The sequence below is a fragment of the Anguilla anguilla genome, chromosome 3 (assembly GCF_013347855.1).
Source record: "Anguilla anguilla isolate fAngAng1 chromosome 3, fAngAng1.pri, whole genome shotgun sequence".
NCBI classification, from domain to species: Eukaryota; Metazoa; Chordata; class Actinopteri; order Anguilliformes; family Anguillidae; genus Anguilla; species Anguilla anguilla.
The window spans coordinates 67,631,919-67,651,133 of NC_049203.1; the positions used below are offsets into that span (position 1 = coordinate 67,631,919).

The 19,215-nt window shown below is 43.6% G+C and overlaps 1 protein-coding gene across 1 annotated transcript in view; it reads right to left on the bottom strand.

The window, feature by feature from the left end:
* The window catches only part of abca12 (ATP-binding cassette, sub-family A (ABC1), member 12), an 89,673-nt gene extending 71,991 nt beyond the window's left edge, over positions 1–17,682 (bottom strand). Inside the window, exons 1-11 of the mRNA XM_035409574.1 lie at positions 17,445–17,682; positions 16,692–16,760; positions 14,327–14,420; positions 9,282–9,444; positions 7,378–7,508; positions 7,100–7,173; positions 6,609–6,788; positions 5,341–5,534; positions 3,981–4,093; positions 2,820–2,923; positions 2,413–2,535 (exon numbers count right to left, since the gene is read on the bottom strand). Of these exons, the coding sequence (XP_035265465.1) occupies positions 2,413–2,535; positions 2,820–2,923; positions 3,981–4,093; positions 5,341–5,534; positions 6,609–6,788; positions 7,100–7,173; positions 7,378–7,508; positions 9,282–9,444; positions 14,327–14,420; positions 16,692–16,760 (1,245 nt within the window). The 5' untranslated portion in view covers positions 17,445–17,682. The remainder of the gene's footprint in view (positions 1–2,412; positions 2,536–2,819; positions 2,924–3,980; positions 4,094–5,340; positions 5,535–6,608; positions 6,789–7,099; positions 7,174–7,377; positions 7,509–9,281; positions 9,445–14,326; positions 14,421–16,691; positions 16,761–17,444) is intronic.
* Positions 17,683–19,215: the final 1,533 nt, after the last annotated feature.

Genomic DNA, 19,215 nt, shown 5'->3' on the forward strand with positions numbered 1-19,215 from the left:
TTTCAATTGCACGGGAAAGATTTGACAATGATAATGGCGAAACAAAACATTGCAGGGTTTATTTAAGCGATTTTCGCTCCAAAAAATAATTTTGCCGATTTCACACCTGGGATTCACCTTAATGGACAAGGTCGATCATGGCACCGTGGTGACGAAAGACTTGATTAATCATTAGCGCTAGGATTTCATCGAATTGTTAACAGTGAAAATAATTACAACTAGAGCGAGTGTCCCCATGGCACCAACCAGGCAGAAGTATAACCATACCTGGAGTTGTTGTTGTGGGCAGAGCCACAGGTGCATTGTCCCACAGTTACTCATCAACTGTCTCTATAGTAACAATACCTCAAGAGACCTCAATGAAAGAGAGTGGGACAAAAAGGGATGGAGAGAGGGAAAAGATGAGCTATGCAAACAAGAGGGAGGAAGAAAGGAAAGGAGAAACAAAGAAATGAACAAAAGAAAGATGAAAAAAAAACTGAACCGGACACTTAAACTTAATCCAACGATGGGAAAAGTACAAGGAACTGAAAGTGATAAATAACTACCAGATTCAAATTCAGCTGCCCCCCTTCCCAAATTCAGAGATCAGAAAAGGCTAATTAAATGGACTGCATTTTATATAGCACTTTTATCCAAAGCGCTTTACAATTGATGCTTCTCATTCACCCATTCACACACACACACACTCACACACCAACGGTGAAAGGCTGCCATGCAAGTTACCAATCAGCTCATTGGGAGCAATTAGGGGTTAGGTTAGGTGTCTTGCTCAGGGACACTTCGACGCGCCCAGGGCGGGGGATCAACCCGGCAACCCTCCGACTGCCAGACAACCACTCTTACCTCCTGAGCTAAGTCGTCCCGATTTTTAACTTAACTAATCAGAATTTCAAATGTAATTTTAGGGACTTTACGAAAGCACTCATAGTTAATGAAAACAAGCACGGAACCGCCCAGACCCACGGCGCAACTCGCCTCGGCAGACACGTTTTAGCTGGCACCACCTGCGCATGCATCCTACTAAACGAAGCACCACCTGCGCATGCGTCCTACCAAACGAAGCACCACCTGCGCATGCGTCCTACCAAACAAAGCACCACCTGCGCATGCGTCCTACCAAACGAAGCACCACCTGCGCATGCGTCCTACTAAACGAAGCACCACCTGCTCTTGCGTCCTACCAAACGAAGCACCACCTGCGCATGCGTCCTACCAAACAAAGCACCACCTGCGCATGCGTCCTACTAAACGAAGCACCACCTGCGCATGCGTCCTACCAAACGAAGCACCACCTGCGCATGCGTCCTACCAAACAAAGCACCACCTGCGCATGCGTCCTACCAAACGAAGCACCACCTGCGCATGCGTCCTACTAAACGAAGCACCACCTGCACATGCGTCCTACCAAACGAAGCACCACCTGCGCATGCGTCCTACCAAACAAAGCACCACCTGCGCATGCGTCCTACCAAACGAAGCACCACCTGCGCATGCGTCCTACTAAACGAAGCACCACCTGCGCATGCGTCCTACCAAACGAAGCACCACCTGCGCATGCGTCCTACCAAACGAAGCACCACCTGCGCATGCGTCCTACCAAACGAAGCACCACCTGCGCGTGCTTCCGACAGAACATCCGTGAGTGAGTGACCACAATCTGCCATGCATAGCCCACGGCGGCAGTGCTGCCCGTGCGCCGTGGGAAAAAAGCTGCAAGACCAGTTCAGCTCACCTGGGCCACTTCCTCCCCGTTGAAATTAAATGAAGCGCCAAGGAATGCAGTATAACCCTGGGGGTGTGTTGGTGGCAGCCCGCAACAGCTTTTAAACCCAATTTCATACAAAGAAACTGTGGCCTGAAGGATCGGCCGTTACGATGTAACGTGAACGTGCAAGAGAGGCGGTGGAATAGACGAACTGCGGATGCCACAAATTAAGCGACCATATCATGCTCAAGAAGCACCACAATCACAGTCACGAATCTCTTTGATTATTTATTTTTAATTGATCGTTGCTACCTGCAAAACTCACGAGCAAAGCTATGCAGAGACTCAGCAGCTCTCTGGATTAATGTTCGCTGCCCGATAAGACGCAAGCAAGTTGAAACATTGCATTATACAACTAAAATATGTATGGCTACATTTTTCCTCCGTTTAGTCGACATCTGTGCTTTATAAGTTGACAACTACTTTTTCCTTGAGAGTGGAAACTTGTTTGTAGGCTGCATTTGCAGAAGGAAGTCAAACGTAGGCGGCATTTGGCATCAGTAGTCGTGCTAATCGTGCTAAGGCAAATGTCAGTTAATGAAGCAGGCCCAGAATTTCCATACGGTGCATCTCAATAAATATCTTCCCACGGTATATTGGCCAGCCCCTCTCCTTACCAACCAAATCTATTCTAGAGTCCTCACCTGCTGGGTGACCTGGTCCTGGTTAATCCATCCGAACAGCCGAAACAGCCCCCCGTCCCCACAGGAGAGGTTGCCGGCGCACACATAGTGTTCAAAGGTGGGATAATCCATCAGCACCGCGGCCTGATGGGAGATGTAGTCACATTAGGACTATTGAAGCCGAGGCACCATGCATCAGTGTACAGACAAGAAAGCAATGGACAAGTATACACAGAACCAAAGAAACACCTAGGTTCCAAACTCTAAACTCCAAAGCTCATCAGAACTGTTCAGAAGGTTCAACTAAACACTTTACACCTGTTTGTACGATGCTCAATACTGCAAATGTTGTTAATCACCTCGCTTATTTACAAAATGTTTGCTGATATCCCTTTAAAAAAATCACATAATCAGGAGGAGGGGCCTACCATATCCAATGGGACCTTGACCCGCTCGATCACAGCAGCCTCAGTGTCAGACAGGGAAATATTTTGGGGTACCACGACGACATCACTCAGAGGAACGTCGACACCTGTGCATGATCACATAGCATATCAATCCAGGGTGCAGTTTTTAAAGTTGCCTGGCCAGTTTGTGGTGGCCTGGTAACTTATACACGTGCACACGTACACACACCTGGCCTGCACTCCAATCAATCACTGTTTTATTTAATGCTACATTCTTTTCTGTGGCATAATGAGTGAATGAAATGTGCAAAAACATTTTCTGTACAAAACGTCCTCGGAGTGCTGCACATCCACCCAGGTGCTCTGACCTGTTATTTTAAGATGCAACACCCTGGCAGACATTTCAGCTACCAGCCTGAGATGAGATCCAGCTGGAACCAGTGTCTGCTCCAGCTGGATACCATCTGGAATTTGGTGGATGGCCTGCTGTCAGTACCAAGCCGGCCCACCAGCTGTACATGGTCTTGTCAGCGTCGCTAGTGCCTCAGCCATCTAATTGCCAGCTCGACCATCTCCAAACCAGCTTCAAACCTGTTGGACCTGCTTTAAAACCAGGTGGGAACCCAGGTGCAATATTGTTGTGGTGCTGCAGAATTCTGCACATAGCACAAATCCTACTGAAATGCCCTGCGGTAGGGGCATGGTGTATGGGACGTTGGTCAATGGGATTTTCAAACACCCCCCCCCCCCCCCCCAATGACACCAAAAAATGGCCTATTTATATTGGGCCAAAACCATTGGAGTTAGAGAAGGAAGAGAGCTGAAAATGTAGAACCTGCTGCTACGGGTTCTGTCTCTGTTACCGTACCACAGAGAGTTTCCAGGGAGTTTGCTAGTTCTGTGAAATATAACCATCGGGGAGTGCTTTGTTGGCCATCACAAGCTTTTATAAATGTACGTCTACTCAGTGCATCCCAGAGGTTTTCTTGTGTTTCATTTTAAAATCCACTCCCCCACCCCCTTTTTTTTTTTTAAAGAAAATTTCCTAAAGTTTCAAAAGGTGTAATTGCGTGCTGGATTACATCTTTTCGTTTTCCTCACAGGAACACTGATTTGGAAAACACGGTATGTCACACCTCTGAATATAGTTAATTTATAAATCACATTTCAGCGATATTTTACCTTTGCCAGGCCAGTCGCTGAGGTACTGCAGGAAGCTGAGAGCGTGATCCAGGACGGGAGTCGCCGTGGCAACGGGAACTTGAGGGAAAATGCTCTGGATGGAGATCAGAGACCTACAGCCCAATATAGAGACAAAGACCCTCTATGGATTCAAACTCAATACACACAATAGCTTTCAGGTTATCTTCACAGAAAAATAAAAAAGTAATGAAAGCTAGGTCATATTTTCATATATATATACATATCCTCTCTATCTCACGCACGTGCATACACACACACACACACACACACATATTTAGATTTTAGCGTTAAGTGTCAAGCTGGCCTTTACAGAGCTGACACACTTGGTAGTTTAGCCTAGCGCATGAACGTATGATCTGAGGTAGCCCTGCAGGGTTACAGCATAAAGTGAAAGTTGGTTAAGGCTCCAGTACATTTACTTTGTGTGTTTACAATCGATCATGCCTAACCTCTTCTTCTCTGTTTGTTTTTTCCTGAGGGTCCAGCCCCTCCCTCACCCTGAGTTCACAGATGGCTCGGGCCTTTTTTCCGCATTTAAAAGCGATTATTTGACACACACTTTTTCTCACATTTCCTTCCATTTGAAAGGGGTAATAAACACTGTTTTCTGAGTTCCAAAGCCGAGTGTGACGTCTCCATTTGTTACATCACATCAATCCTGCTGTTAAAACAACAATAAAACCTAGCCCTGCCTGCCTAGGACAAAAAAAAAATCCTGAAAAATCCTTCGTTTGAAAAGGTGACAAGCTTTGTTTCCTTTCACCTGGAGCCCAGCCCACACCTGTCAGGCAGAAGTAGGTGAAAGCCTGCTCTTATGAAAGCATGTCAAAGCCCCATCTCACGCCCCTCTTCTTGATTGATGGGTAAGTCTTACGTATTCCGGGATGACATAGCTCAGGAGGTTAAGAGCGGTTGTCTGGCTGTCGGAGGGTTGCCGGTCCGATCCCCCGCCCAGGGCGTGTCAAAGTGTCCCCGAGCAAGACACCTAACCCCTAATTGCTCCCAACGAGCTGATTGGTACCTTGCCTAGCAGCCTTTCACCGTTGGTGTGTGAGTGTGTGTGTGTGTCTGAATGGGTGACTCGTAAAGCGCTTTGGATAAAAGCGCTATATAAATGCAGTCCATTTATTCAAAGCAATCTAGCACAGCTGCACAAATCACCCACCCTGCTAATTGCAAACCGCTTGCAGTCGAGCTGTGACAGCTTGAGTGGTGACTTTTTATATTTAGCCTGGTTTTCTTTGCTGCATTCCAGTTCCCTATTCACACACGCACACACACACACACGCACACACACACACACACACAGACGCACACACATGCACCTCTGACCCCTCACCTCTTGACGTCGCTCAGCAGAGAGAAAAGCTCGTTCAGTTTCCCCGGCGCGTTGTCGGGGGTGAAGAGGCGGGGCAACCGCAGGGCCGCCTCCCACGGCGGGTTCTGCAGCTGCAGCCGCTCGAACGCCACCACCGCCGCCCCCACCGTGTCCAGCAGCTCCGCCGGGTTGGTCAGCATCTGCTCCGTCACGGCCTGGGAAAACCAGAGGCACGTTCATACCGCCACCAGGGGCTTGTGTGTGTGTGTGTGTTTTAGTTCCCCCCCCCCCCCCCCTTCACTAACCAGTCCCTCCAGTTTTTCGCAATTCGGAACACATTCAACACAACACCAACAGATTTCCGCATTTTTCATCATAAAACGGCGAAGTATGCAGCGTCACGAAAAAATTCCCATATGTTTGTTCTTTTTCTTCCGCAAGAACAAGCCAGAAGAAGGGACACTGTGTTGATGCTTGCTAGTGATAGACTGGTTATGGCAGCAGAAAAAGTGGATCACACAATTTACATCTGTGGAGAGAGTCTGCACCTTATATTGCAAGCTTATTATTGGATCAACACAAATCAAACGTTTCGCTACACCCCCCTAGAGCACGGGCAGCCAGCAGGAGTTTCATCGGTGAAATGTATCAACACATGTTCTTCTAATATAGCCCATTGTATTTCTAGGAGAAACGCTCATTCTGTCTGGGTCTGTTTTCGTTTTATTTTATTATTTTCGTCTCGTCATATTTTCGTCATTTTAAATGCGAAATGAATTACTCATCGTCGTCGTCCTATAAAGGCATTTTCGTCATGTTATCGTCTTCGTCTAGATCATCAAAAAACAGGTCGTTGACGAAAACAACACTGCTCACAAGTTGTGGGAAAGAAATTCGGAGGGGAAGTCGGAGCACACTGGATATGTCAGGAGGCATTGGTGTGTCAGGGGGTGTGAACGTGGAATTGTGGGTGTGTCAGATGGTGTGAAAATGGAACTGCCATTGTGTCAGTGGGTGTGAAAATGGAATTGTGGGTGTGTCGGGGGGGGTGTGAAAATGGAATTGTGGGTGTGTCAGTGGGTGTTTACATGGAATTGTGGGTATATTAGGGGGTGTGAAAATGGAACTGCGGGTGTGTCAGAAGGTGTGGCCATGGAATTGTGGGTGTGTCAGTGGGTGTTTACATGGAACGGTGGGTGTGTCAGAGGGGTCTGAACATTGATCTGTGGGCGTGTCGGAGGGGGTGAGAACATTGATCTGTGGGCGTGTCAGCGGGATGCAGTCCCCACCTGGTTGAGTGTAAGAAGGAGGACCTCCAGCAGCGTGTCGTTGGTCTTGCAGAAGGTGACGAGCGCGTAAGTGAGGGGCTCTATGGAGGACAGGGTGGAGTTTTTGAGCATGGACAGGGAGGCGCTGCACAGCGACTTCTTCAGCAGGTTCACCGACTCCAGCATGGCATTCAGAACCTCCTGCGGACGAGAGTGGCTTACTGCGTTAAAAAACACATTTCCCTACAAAAACAGCACATTTCCCCACAAAAACAGCACATTTCCCCACAAAAACAGCACATTTCCCCACAAAAATAGCACATTTCCCCACAAATTTGTATGTTTATTTAGCTTCTTCTGATCATTACAAGCATATTTTTAAATTAGAAAATGGACGAAAAAGGAAAATGCAGAATAATATGCCTCATATTTTACAGCAATGCCCTGTTAATGCTCCCCTAGGTAGCCTACCCTGTGTGTCTTTTTAAACATAATTTTACTGTCCAGCTCACCTGGTCTTCTAGCAAGGTTGAGTTCAGGGTGGCCATGAGTTCAGTCTTGTTAGGCAGGCCTTCAAAGCTAGGATCTTTAAAAAAAAAAAAAAAGTAGATCACACAATTACAGTTGTTCAAAACATTTGAAACTAAAGAGACATTTACTGATTACTTACACACCTTTCTTTGAAAGAGTTTGTAAACAGGAATCAACTTGGGTAAAAACACAGCCAAGTCAGTTTTTTTTTTTTTCTATTTTAATTTTAATTTTTTTTGTTTTATTTCGAGATTCATACCCAGCATTTTGTTCCAGATCTGGCTCATGTGTGGCTGGTCCTCACCGCCGTCCTCATCCAGGGCTGCTTTGACCGCACTGCCCCGTTGGGCTGCATCGAAACCGTCGAGGTCGAAAGGCACCAGGGCCAACCTGAGACGTGAGGACGGAGAAACAGGTGACGCGGAGCTCAGGATGACACGGTTCTCTGTGATTCCTGAGCTCGCCAGCGCTCATTTTCTTCTTCGTATTTCTCTGACTCATAATGGCTCTGTTTGGCTTTCATCGGCACAGCTCTGGTCCTTATTTTGACATACGCCAATTACAGACTCCCAAGGCAATCAAAAGGCCAGGATCAAAACCTGATACTGAAAGCTTTCTTATACCCGCACTAAGGAAGCAACTCAACACACCTGACTAATCAGAAACACCTGTGACGCCATTTGTCCCGAACATTATCATGCCCTGAAATGGGGGGGGGGACTATTTATAATAAGTGCTGTAATTTTTACCGGGTGAAACCAAAATGTATGACAAATACCCTTTAAAAAAAAAAAAAAGCTGAGAAAGCACGCACACTTTAACCTCGTGTGAATTCTTTGATTACGAAATCTAATGGAGCCAAATCAAGAAAAATACGTATGTGGGTGTGGGCGTGTGCGTGTGCGTGTGCGTGTGTGTGTGTGTGTGCGCTCTGTAAATCTCTGAGAATAACAACCTCTGCTAAATGCTTGTAATCCCATGTAAACCCACCCCATCAGTCCCTCGCTAGGGGCATGCATCAGTGATGTCACAAGTCTGTCACTGGCTGACAGACAGCGATGAAATAAGGCGCAGTATTCCAGAGAAAAGGCATTCGTGCTCAGCCACGGCCGCATTCCAATGTCACCTGTCCTGTGCGGTATGTGAGGGCCAGCGGAACAGGTTCTCCGGGCCTCAGCAAGCCCACACACAGCACAGCACAGCACAGCACAGCACAGCACAGCACAGGTTCTGTTTAAGATCTCAGGTATGTGCATTACCTCTGATAGTTGACAGTGTCGGGGGGGGGGGGGGGTTAGGGTTAGGGTTAGGGTTAGGGGGGGGAACCCGAAAAAACACGGTGCCGTGGTGTCCCAGAGAGGGAATACGCACAAACTTAACATTTAACTTTAAAGGTGTAAAGTACACGTATATTTACCATCTCGTCTTATTGACAGTGACAGAAATAAATAAGAGGGGCTTAGAAAATTGAGTTGTGTGCACAGTGAGTGTGTGTGCGTGCATGCGTGTGTGTGGGTGGGTGGGTGGGTGCGTGGGTGGATATTTCTTTTGACAGATGACGATAGAAACAAAGGAGTGAGCAAGTGATCATTCCAGTGAAACTATTTCCTGGATTCCGAGCCAGCTTTCCGAATCGTAATTTTCCAGGTATTATTCTCACAGGCAACACACCCGCACTGAGCAATGTCTGTTGCTTGGCAGCAGCCTCATTTTTTCCAAGAATGTCAAAGTTCTGCCAACAAAGGTCAAGGTGGGTCAACAGCACACTGTGATATGCTGAAAAGTGCTTCCCAAGGACACTTAAAATAACATGAAAAAGCATCTCCACCACTACAGTAACTCGCTTAGAATTACCCAACTCGCAAGCAGCGTCAAGCTTTCTGCCTTTCAAACTTGCACCTGTCTGGAGTTACTTTTTTTATTTTTTTATCTAACCATTATTTAATCAGGAAAACCCCATTGGGATCGAAATCTCTTTTGCAAGGGGGACCTGACATGAAACACAGAGTTACCCGACAAGACTTACACGTAACGCATGAGTCGCTCATTCACCGGCTTCCGAAAAAATGCGCGGTGGAACTTAAACAGGAAGGAAGCGGAGCGTGTGAAAGAGCGGGGGGAGGGGAGGCGAGGCGCGGGGGGGGCGCGGGGGGGGGGACGTACTTGCGCACGTCCTCCGCCGTCCACTGCGACGACGGGGCGGAGCTTCGGCTGCTGGACCCCACCAGGTAGGACGTGTTGGAGCAGGTGCTGTCCGTGCTGCACATGAGGGTCTGGAGGAAGGGGAAGAAGCCGGCACTCGGCAGGTTTCGGGGAGCCACATAGCCTGGAGAAAGGAGGGGGGGGGGGGGGATAGGGGGGGGGGATCTCGTCAACACAAGAGGGGTTTCGCAAGAAACTCGGACCTGGGGGAACCCCGTGTAAAAATGCTGGTTTTTTTTGCAGTCAATCTCTTGGTCAGTCATGGGTACTGAGAACAAGCTTCATATTTTTAATAAACTTATGAAAATAACAAATGTATTAACACAATACAGGCCTCGCTCGCCATTTGCTTTGCTTTAGCTTCGACCTCTTTATATTCCCATAGGTAGTTGAGTTTCATCGAGCGTTCAGCAAATAGGAAACCATTCATTTCACCTGCTAGTCTATACATTAAAACATCTCTAAAACCTCTTTCAAATAAATAATTTGCCATGTAGCAGAAATACATAAAGGTTCTGGCTGATCGGAGAGATTAAAAGTTCTGGTACGCGAACATGAGCCTTTAATTTCACAACATTCATGGCATCACTGTTTCTAACATCATGTGGTCTTATGAGGGCTTTACAAGGGCATCCCACAGTAGACATTAAAAGTGTCTAATTAAGAGCAATTGACAACTTGTTAATGTGCCCTGCGATAGATTGGTGTATTCCTGCCTCTCGACCAATGCACGCTGGGATAGGCTCCAGTAACCCCCGCGACCCTGCTCAGGATAAGCGGGTATAGATAATGAATGGACCCTGCTCAGGATAAGCGGGTACAGATAATGAATGGACCCTGCTCAGGATAAGCGGGTATAGATAATGAATGGACCCTGCTTAGGATAAGCGGGTATAGATATTGAATGGACCCTGCTCAGGATAAGCGGTAAAGATAGTGGATGGACCCTGCTCAGGATAAGCGGGTATAGATAATGGATGGACCCTGCTCAGGATAAGTGGGTATAGATAATGGATGGACCCTGCTCAGGATAAGCGGGTATAGATAATGAATGGACCCTGCTCAGGATAAGCGGGTATAGATAATGGATGGACCCTGCTCAGGATAAGTGGGTATAGATAATGGATGGACCCTGCTCAGGATAAGCGGGTACAGATAATGGATGGATGGACGGATTACAACTTGTCACAATACAGCAGGCCGAAATGAAAACCGGCACAGAATGGACCGGGTTCGAAGAAACCGCAGAAAACGGGTCTAAACCGACCGGGCTGCTCATCACTCATACTGTGCAGAAGCACAATTAGTTCTACCCGGAGGAAGATCCCCTGGGATGCCACGGCCATGAAAAGCCAATGTCTGCCACAATACGCAGAACACAAGTAACAGGAAGTCTACAATATCTAAAATGTCTAAAATATCCCCATAAGCCATATCACGCCCTAGACCATTGACTGAAGGAAATGAAATGACGTACACCATGACAAATCCACCAGACTTGCTGGAAGAACATATTGTCCCGAGCCAAAACACCCAGAACTACATTGTACAAGACATTCAGTACGTTCAATAACCACAACCAGCCAGAACAATCACAGCCTTAGCTCACACTGATAGTTTTAATAAATAGAGCAAGCCTATCAGCCAGTATATGGAACTGTAGCTCAATGGATTTTTTTCCAAGTGCACAATTCAATTTCAATTCAATTCAACTTTATTGCCATGTCAACACAGTTGATAGGAATTTGCCTCAGTGCAGCTCATAAAAACAGACAAAAACACAGACATTAGTAGATATTAGTAGATATTTATTTACATTAGTAGATAAAGTACAGCATTGTGTTTACATGCAATAATCACTAAACTGAATCACCGTGTGGCAATTCAAATGAGTGTTCATATGAATAATATGAAGTTAAAAATGGCATACGTGATCAAATGTATACTTGCAAAGCATCACATCTGGTGGCCCAACACCAGTGAACTGTAAATATTGTATGCCTCTGTCATTGAAGATTCATTAAAGACTATTAGCACTAACAATTACAGCTATTCTGCGTCTTTTGTCTCTTCCTCCTAGCCTCTTCCTCCTCATAGTTATGAATATGTAAGCCATGAACATAATATCAGCAACCAGTTCAGACCCAGGAAACCAGGTGAGGTGAGTTAACTGTGTAATATAACTGCTTTAATTGATCAATTAAGTGCCGAGTATCAACAAAAAACCAGCCGAGCCCGCAGCCCGGCAGGACATGGAACCCTTTGAAAAGATTTAAGATTGCGGTCCCCAGGACTATTTTTCCAAATAAAGCATCAGTGGCGCTGACTTTGTTATGCCGCGCGTGTGAGTTTGAGCCGGGTGGCCCAGCATGGCGTGCACTAACGGGTGCCTGTAGATAAGAGGTCCACCTGCTTCTGAAGTGTGAAACAACTTCAGAAAAACATTTTCAAACCTAAGAATCTTTTCTGATATTTCATACTAAACTGCAAAATTCCAACAGCAAAATATTCACCGTTAATATATATATATGTATATATACTGCACAGACCTGTATGTTTGGTTGCTTCCAGTAAACAAGTAAAGACATTTTGCTTGGTATGTGCTCATCCAAGTAAATGGGTTAGTTCTCAGATACTTATTGACCTTTAAGAGATTTGTGTGTGCTTTATAAATATGTTACACGCCATGAATGTTTTCTCTGAGTCAAAAGACAAGTTATACATCCTGGTACATTTCAGTGGCAGGAACACATTAGATGGAATGTTGTCTTCATTGCAACAATATTGTAAAAATTATGTTGCACAATATCAGACAAATATAGTCCAATTTCCTTTCCATCTATTCATTAGTTACCATAATTCCATTGTGTCTTGACAGGAAACGAGTGGTTCAAATTGTGAGTCATGGAACCGGAAAATCCAAGCGCATAAAATAATTGCGCAACGTTTGCCCAATCACTGCCACCTACAATCTTCTCGTGCATAATTCACGCCTCGGTTTGCCAAACCGTTGATGTTCAAGCCAGACCACAAGTGTAATTTCGTTCCACACGAAAGATGTTAAACCGTTGCGTTGCGCAACTGGAAATATGACATGTCCCGCTGCAGGAGTGCCACCGCTCAGGCCCACGGACGAATAACTGACATAAACTGACAAAAACTGGGGACGGGTGCAAATGCCCCACTGAAGTGGGCAGAGTTAAATGCCCCCAGTGTTACTTCAACTCTTAACAGAGTACATGTGAGTCCAGCAGGGACCGTGTGTGTACTCTGCGACAGTTGAATTTACACGTTTGATCGTTTTACTGTGGGAATCAGCATATTGTATTTACACTTTGTTTCTACAGTTTTAGTAATTTATTAATAGTCACATGGCAATAATAAATATAGGTTTCCATTTTTTTTTTCTAGATTTAGACTAAAAATACTAAATGATATATTTAATTCATATACTCCCAAGGTTGTCGTTGCAAATAACTGTCTTTGGTTATAAATTTACATTGATGACCAAAGTCATTGGTCTCTGATTTGTTTCGGTAATAGCCAAAGTGCCTCTTATTTCCAATACTGGTCAATCTGTACTATGAATATTCATAATTAATTTATTATTCATTTGTATTCATTTCACAGTTAGAATGAGTGATTTTTTTTTTTAAAGCCATCATGGCATCATGGTTGAATTACATCTCAAAGTGCAGGACAGTTCATAAAGATCACATTAAATAAACAAATAAATTCTTCTTGGATTGACTACATGGTTTCAGTGGGATTAGTGGTTCTGTGGTTGAGTCAATAAAACACCACCCTTTCTTCATTGACAAAGGAAAAGTCTTCCAGGAAGGCAACTCAAAAACAATGCCTTCCAATGTGCCCATCAGGTTGGTCCCACAAGCAATGGTGGGGGACGTAGGTTATTAGGGGATAGAATGCTTAAATGTAGTGTAAGGGTGATGTAGAAACCTACAATACATTTCCCCAAGGACACTGTCACACACTTGGTCAAGATCTACTGTATACTGCACCTCCATGACTAAAGTGTGTACACCTGGAAGGCGGACCCTCGATGTCATTAAGGGTTTTGATAGACAGCACCGTGTTGTCAACCGATAGAAATGGAAACAGTCCAAATATGTTTCCCAGAAAGGTGCGGGAGAGGCACATTTTTGAACTACAGTAAACCCTGGGCTTTTTTTACCCAGCGTGGCCCCATGGAAAGGTGTAAGGTGTGGCTCTACCCAGCCTACAATCACATGACCCAGTTGCTGTCTCTCATTGTGAGTCTTTTCAAAGAGTGGGCGCAGGTAAAAAAAAAAAAAAAACCCACCTCTTAAACAAGGTGAGTTGGAGGTGGCATTCTATGTAACCCCAAGCAACCCATCCCCTTTCAAATGAAAGTGCCGGGTATCGGGGGCTACTCAGTTCCACGCACCAAGGTGGTTTTGTTACAGATAGGACAACACAAGCCATGCATATCTATTGTATACACAAGGTCAATAGTGAGAGGATATCTATTCTATCAGAGTAGTGAATAGGACAAATAACGACACGGTACAGTAACAGTAATTGTAGGACATTTCTATACAGTAAGGAAGTGAATATCAAAGAAAATTAAAGTATAATAGCCTGGATTCAATTAACAATTGTCCTTATTTTTTGTTTTCTTTTTCTTTATCAACCCAGTTTCGCTAGTTCAGCAACTGCCGAAATGTTAAGACAGTGAGTAAGACCTTTGATTTATTCATGAGAGTAAACCTTACAGACATGCGTTGACTTGTAAATATGAATACATGGGGGGAACATTTTTTTTGACAGATCAGTGTAGGGAGACAGGAAGAACAAGAAGGAGAGAGAGGGAGAGACGTGCGACAAAGGTCGGCGGTCGGACTCGAACCGCCGACGTCGCGGCTCGCAATGAGCATGTGGAAAGCGCTCTACGGGCTACGCCACGAGACACCCCCAGGAGGGAATATATTTACTTGGGAACATTTACAAACTTTCATACTCACATGTGCCTTTTAGCTTTGGGGGGAACTGCGAGCGGGTGATGGCGAGGATGATGAAGATGACGAGGGGCCAGACGAGCAGCGCCACAGACCAGCCCTAGCATGACATAACATAACAAAAAGAACATAACAAAAGCATGTGAGCTGGAAGAAGTACCACCATGATATTTTCATGATCCGTGAAAATTTTTTAGCATTACAAAGTAAAATGTCCAGTGTTAATTCGACTCTAAACAGTGTTAATTCTACTCTTAACAGATAACATAATTCAACTCTTTAACAGATATTCTTTGGTCCCACTCTGGAATGTGGAACCAAATGCTATCTGTTAAGAGTTCAGTTAGCACTGTAAAGCCGTCTTTACACTGCCGAGCCGGGTTAAAATGCTGTAGCAGACCCAAGGTAGAATTAGTGATGATCAGTTTCCACAGACGTTCTTTATCCACCTTTTGCCCAGCTTGACATCTTTACACAGAAATCAGACCCGGCTCTGCTCCACCTATTCCCGGGGGTTCATGCTCTGTGTAAAGACGGCTTTAGAGTCGAATTAACACTGGGCATTTTACTGTGTCGTTTTTCTGTAGTTCTGGTAACCCAATGCATATGGCAGCCTGTGTCCTAGCTCAACTACTTTACCAGTGCCAGACCGAGATTTCATCTTATGTACTGATGGTGTTGCGACATCTAATTCCGTCAGTAGTTCTTTTAGAAATACATGTACCATTAGAGACATTTTTGTCCAATTAAAAAGGGAATTGTATAGGTTTTGCTTCAACTTCAAACTAATTTGAACTCTTGTCTAAATTAGTAATAGATTTATTATATCAACTGTGATGTATTCATTGATCAATTATTAAGAGTTACAAAGCCGATAAAATTAATTCTCCAAACATTGTGTAAGGTTCAGTGTTTACATTTGAAGACCTTTGTAACAAAAAAACTATAAACCTTATTTATATTCCAGATATACAGAAAATATACAATTTCATTTTGTTGCTGTTGCTGTTTAAAATGTTTTATAGACTAGGATACATCTGATTTAAGCTGCATTTCCCAAGTCTGTGGTACTTTTGATCCTGATTTATTGATCCATAATTTTACCAGGAGGCCTCCAGGAGATTAACAGCCCAAAATTTACCTGATGGTTTCCTGGAAACTCTTAATTTCATTTTTTTTTTTAGAGAGAGAGAGATCTGACCAAGACAACAGCTCAACAGGCATACAGTTTCAGAAAGTACAAAACAACTGCGGGCTGCAGCTTGAGACAGATAATATACCAACAACGACACACACAAAACCACGCACCCAACAAGCACTGTCCTCCTTGTGTGCCATGCAGGCACTGTCTGAGACATGAAGCAACCCAAACAAGCCAGACCCTTCAAAGGAGCGACATCTGAGACCTGTATCACACAGCAGGATTGCTAAGTTAGCTGGATAACAGCACTGAGTAAAACCCGGAACCCCTCCACATCTGGAACATGGACTGAAGTGAAAAGAGCTTTTCCAGGTTTTGCTCAGCGCACTTATCCAGCTAACTCAGTAATACTGCTTCGTGTAATACCCCCCGGTCTCTGAAGCGTATTGTGATAATTGCCGTGAAATACGCTATATAAATAAAATTTGATTGATTGGTTGATTGATTGATTGATTGATTGATTGATTGATTGATTGATTGATTGGTCAAGGTAGAGCACTGTCCTGTCAGGTGACCGTTACATTATTCAGAGCAATAAAGCAAACAGAATTACAATCCATTTTCATTATTTACTAAACAAGGTCACCCATATAAACCAATGTTGTATAAATTCTGCTATCACGAATGCTGTATAAAGTGACCCATATACACTCTGTTCAATTTGATGTACACTCTCAGAAATAAATGTACACAAGGGTACAAATTCTGTACAAGTATAAAACTGTGCCTCTAAAGGAACTAGTGACAAGCGATTGTACCTTTCTAGGTACTGAATGGTACCTTTTTTCTGGTAAAGGTACAGTTCTGTACCTTCAAGGGGTACTGCCAATCGCTTGTCACTGCGGCAGTACCCCTTGAAGGTACAGAACTGTACCTTTACCAGAAAAAAAAGGTACCATTCAGTACCTAGAAAGGTACAATCGCTTGTCACTAGTACCTTTAGAGGTACAGTTTTGTACCTATACAGAATTTGTACCCTTGTGTACATTTATTTCTGAGAGTGTACATCAAATCGAGGTCTAAGCTAAATTAATGTAATAAAACCATAGCCATCTCTTTGTCTACTGCCTCTCAAAGACGCATTTAAAGAACTATACAAAACACAGATCCGTATAACGTGTTGCATTATTTAATCCCGTCAACCTAGAGAAATCAGAGGGCTTTACTTACGGGCTGTCTGATAACGCTCAGGCAATTTTTCCAAAGAAGAAGTCGTAATTGGTGGAAGAACGAGGCCATCTGTAGATAGATAAATAAAGAAATAAATAAATTACCAACTTCACAGATTTCCTGAAAAGTTTCTTCCTCAACTCCTACAACACAGGTTCAGCCATGGTCAATAACCTTAGGCTAATTCATTTAGCAGGGATTGCGATGGAAAAATGCGCCTTTTTAGATTAGACTATTGAACAAACTGCCTATATCAAAACGAATACATGTTTCATCGCTGACATGGTGATCACTGCATAATATGAAATATTCCTTGGTCGTAGAAAAAAAAACATCATCTAAACAGGAAATAGGAAAGCAAAAAGAATTTACATTGCAGATTTTAAATAACTGGCTGATGGCTTACTATTATCCCACAATAAACAACTACGCCTGTTCACATCGGTAACACTAGTTAAATTCATAGGTTCAGGTCTTTTCAATTATTTCCATAATAGATCTAACAGATGGGATGATAGACGGATTAGTTTGAATGCAAATAACATGATAGGCATAAACTAAATAAGTAGCTATAAACAAACAGACAACTGGCTAAGTTTTCAAGAAAAATCCACCTTGTGTGAATTCACCGGCGAAAATTGCCCCTGTTCTTTCCCTCAGAAAATAATTATCCAAATCCCACACAGTAATGACTAGGCTACTATAAACGGCGTGAAAGAAGACGAGTTACATAACGAGGATATAGCTTTTTACCTTGCTGTGATTCCTTTTCAGTAGTTGTCGTTACCGATATCCAGTGAAATAAATAGATTCTGGAGAACGCATTGTGCTAGGTAGATCCTAGCATGCAACTGTCTCCATCAGATTGAAGCTCTTGCCAAGATAGAAAACTGATATATTCTTTTAATTTAGCACCAAAAAAATAGTCCGCGTCTTAACGAACACCTCGCGACTAGTAAGTAGCCTGAAGGCTGCGGATTGCACTGCTGATACTTTCCAGTATTCAGTAGGCTATATTGTTTTAGTGGGCGTGTAGGCTGCGTAGTGCTTCAGTGTCAGAGAGAGAGAGAGAGAGAGAGAGAGAGAGAGAGAGAGAGAGAGAGAGAGAGAGAGAGAGAGAGAGAGAGAGAGAAAGAGAGAGAGAGAGAGAAGTTTACTTGTCAAGCAAATAAATCACATTTGAATTGAATTGAATTGAAATGAGAATCGGAATTGGAAATAAAATAACTGAATTCTTCACTCAGCGGCACGGAGCGAGACAGGTGCTGCGGTCAACATTTACATCAGTGAATTGGCTGTTGGAACAGTCTGCCGCTCTTAGACTCACTCTTCATTACAAATTTTCTAACTATGTGGAGTTCTGACCTAGTTCTGCTGTCACCCACCGAACAGGGGTTACAACCGAGACTGACGAAACTAGGGCAATTCTGTCAGATATGTGCACTGACAGTAAATTAAAAAAAAAAAAAAAAAAAAAAAAAAAAGCAGTTATGGTTTACCAGAAAAACGCCAGATTGCAGAGAAATAGGTACCACTTCACACTGGAGCTACACTTACCTGGGTCTGGTGATTACTGTTTCAGGGATTAGAATTGTCTGCAATGATAAATCACATTCAGTTTGAGGAAATCACAGACATTTAAATTTATTTACAATTTGTTTAGCAGACGCTTTTATCCAAAGTGACGTAGGCTACAAAAGTGCATATCATGGTCATTGGAGTAACTACAAAACACAGGTTCGATAAGGTACAATACTCATTTCGTAAAGCTATTTATAGCCAAGAACACAGTTCAGTTCACGCAGTGAAAATTATTCTGACCTAACTAATGCAAACTCAAACTAGGGGAAAGAACAAGCTACAATTAAGACGAAAATAAAAATTACAAACGGTTCATGTACAATTAAACAAACGTTAATGTATTCCGATGTTACAACTGTGAAATATGTGCAAACGGTTGTTACAGAGGTGTGGTACAATTTTAACAACAAAAATTCGCTGCATGAATTGTTAATATCTGCAATATTTACAGGACAAAACACTGTTGGTGTTACTGTGCGTGGATGTTGAAACCAACAACCAATTAAGATGGTCATGTTAATTTTTTAAAATATTTTTGTTTATTTCCAAAAACGGTATGTAGGCCTATGTGCGATTGAATTAGTTGTGGCTTCATCATGTTTAAAATACACTTATTGTGTCAATGGAGTCATGTAAATGGGAAAAGTAAACAAACCTTTTTCAGTCAACCTTGATTTCCTGTAACTTCATTTGTTGGGCGGTTACTAATCATATGTGAGGTGGTAACCAGCTTTTACCTCTTCTAAACCATCTATATACGTTCTATTGACATTATATATGGACAACCATGGCACATGGGGATAGACTTGCTTGTGTCGTTGCTTAGCGATTTTTCTGAGTGAGCAATACAAGTCAAACCTGTGCTGATTTGGAACCAGGAGATAAATGAAACATGACAAAACAACAGCCCATCCAATATTATTCAGTTCAGTTTAGCCATTTC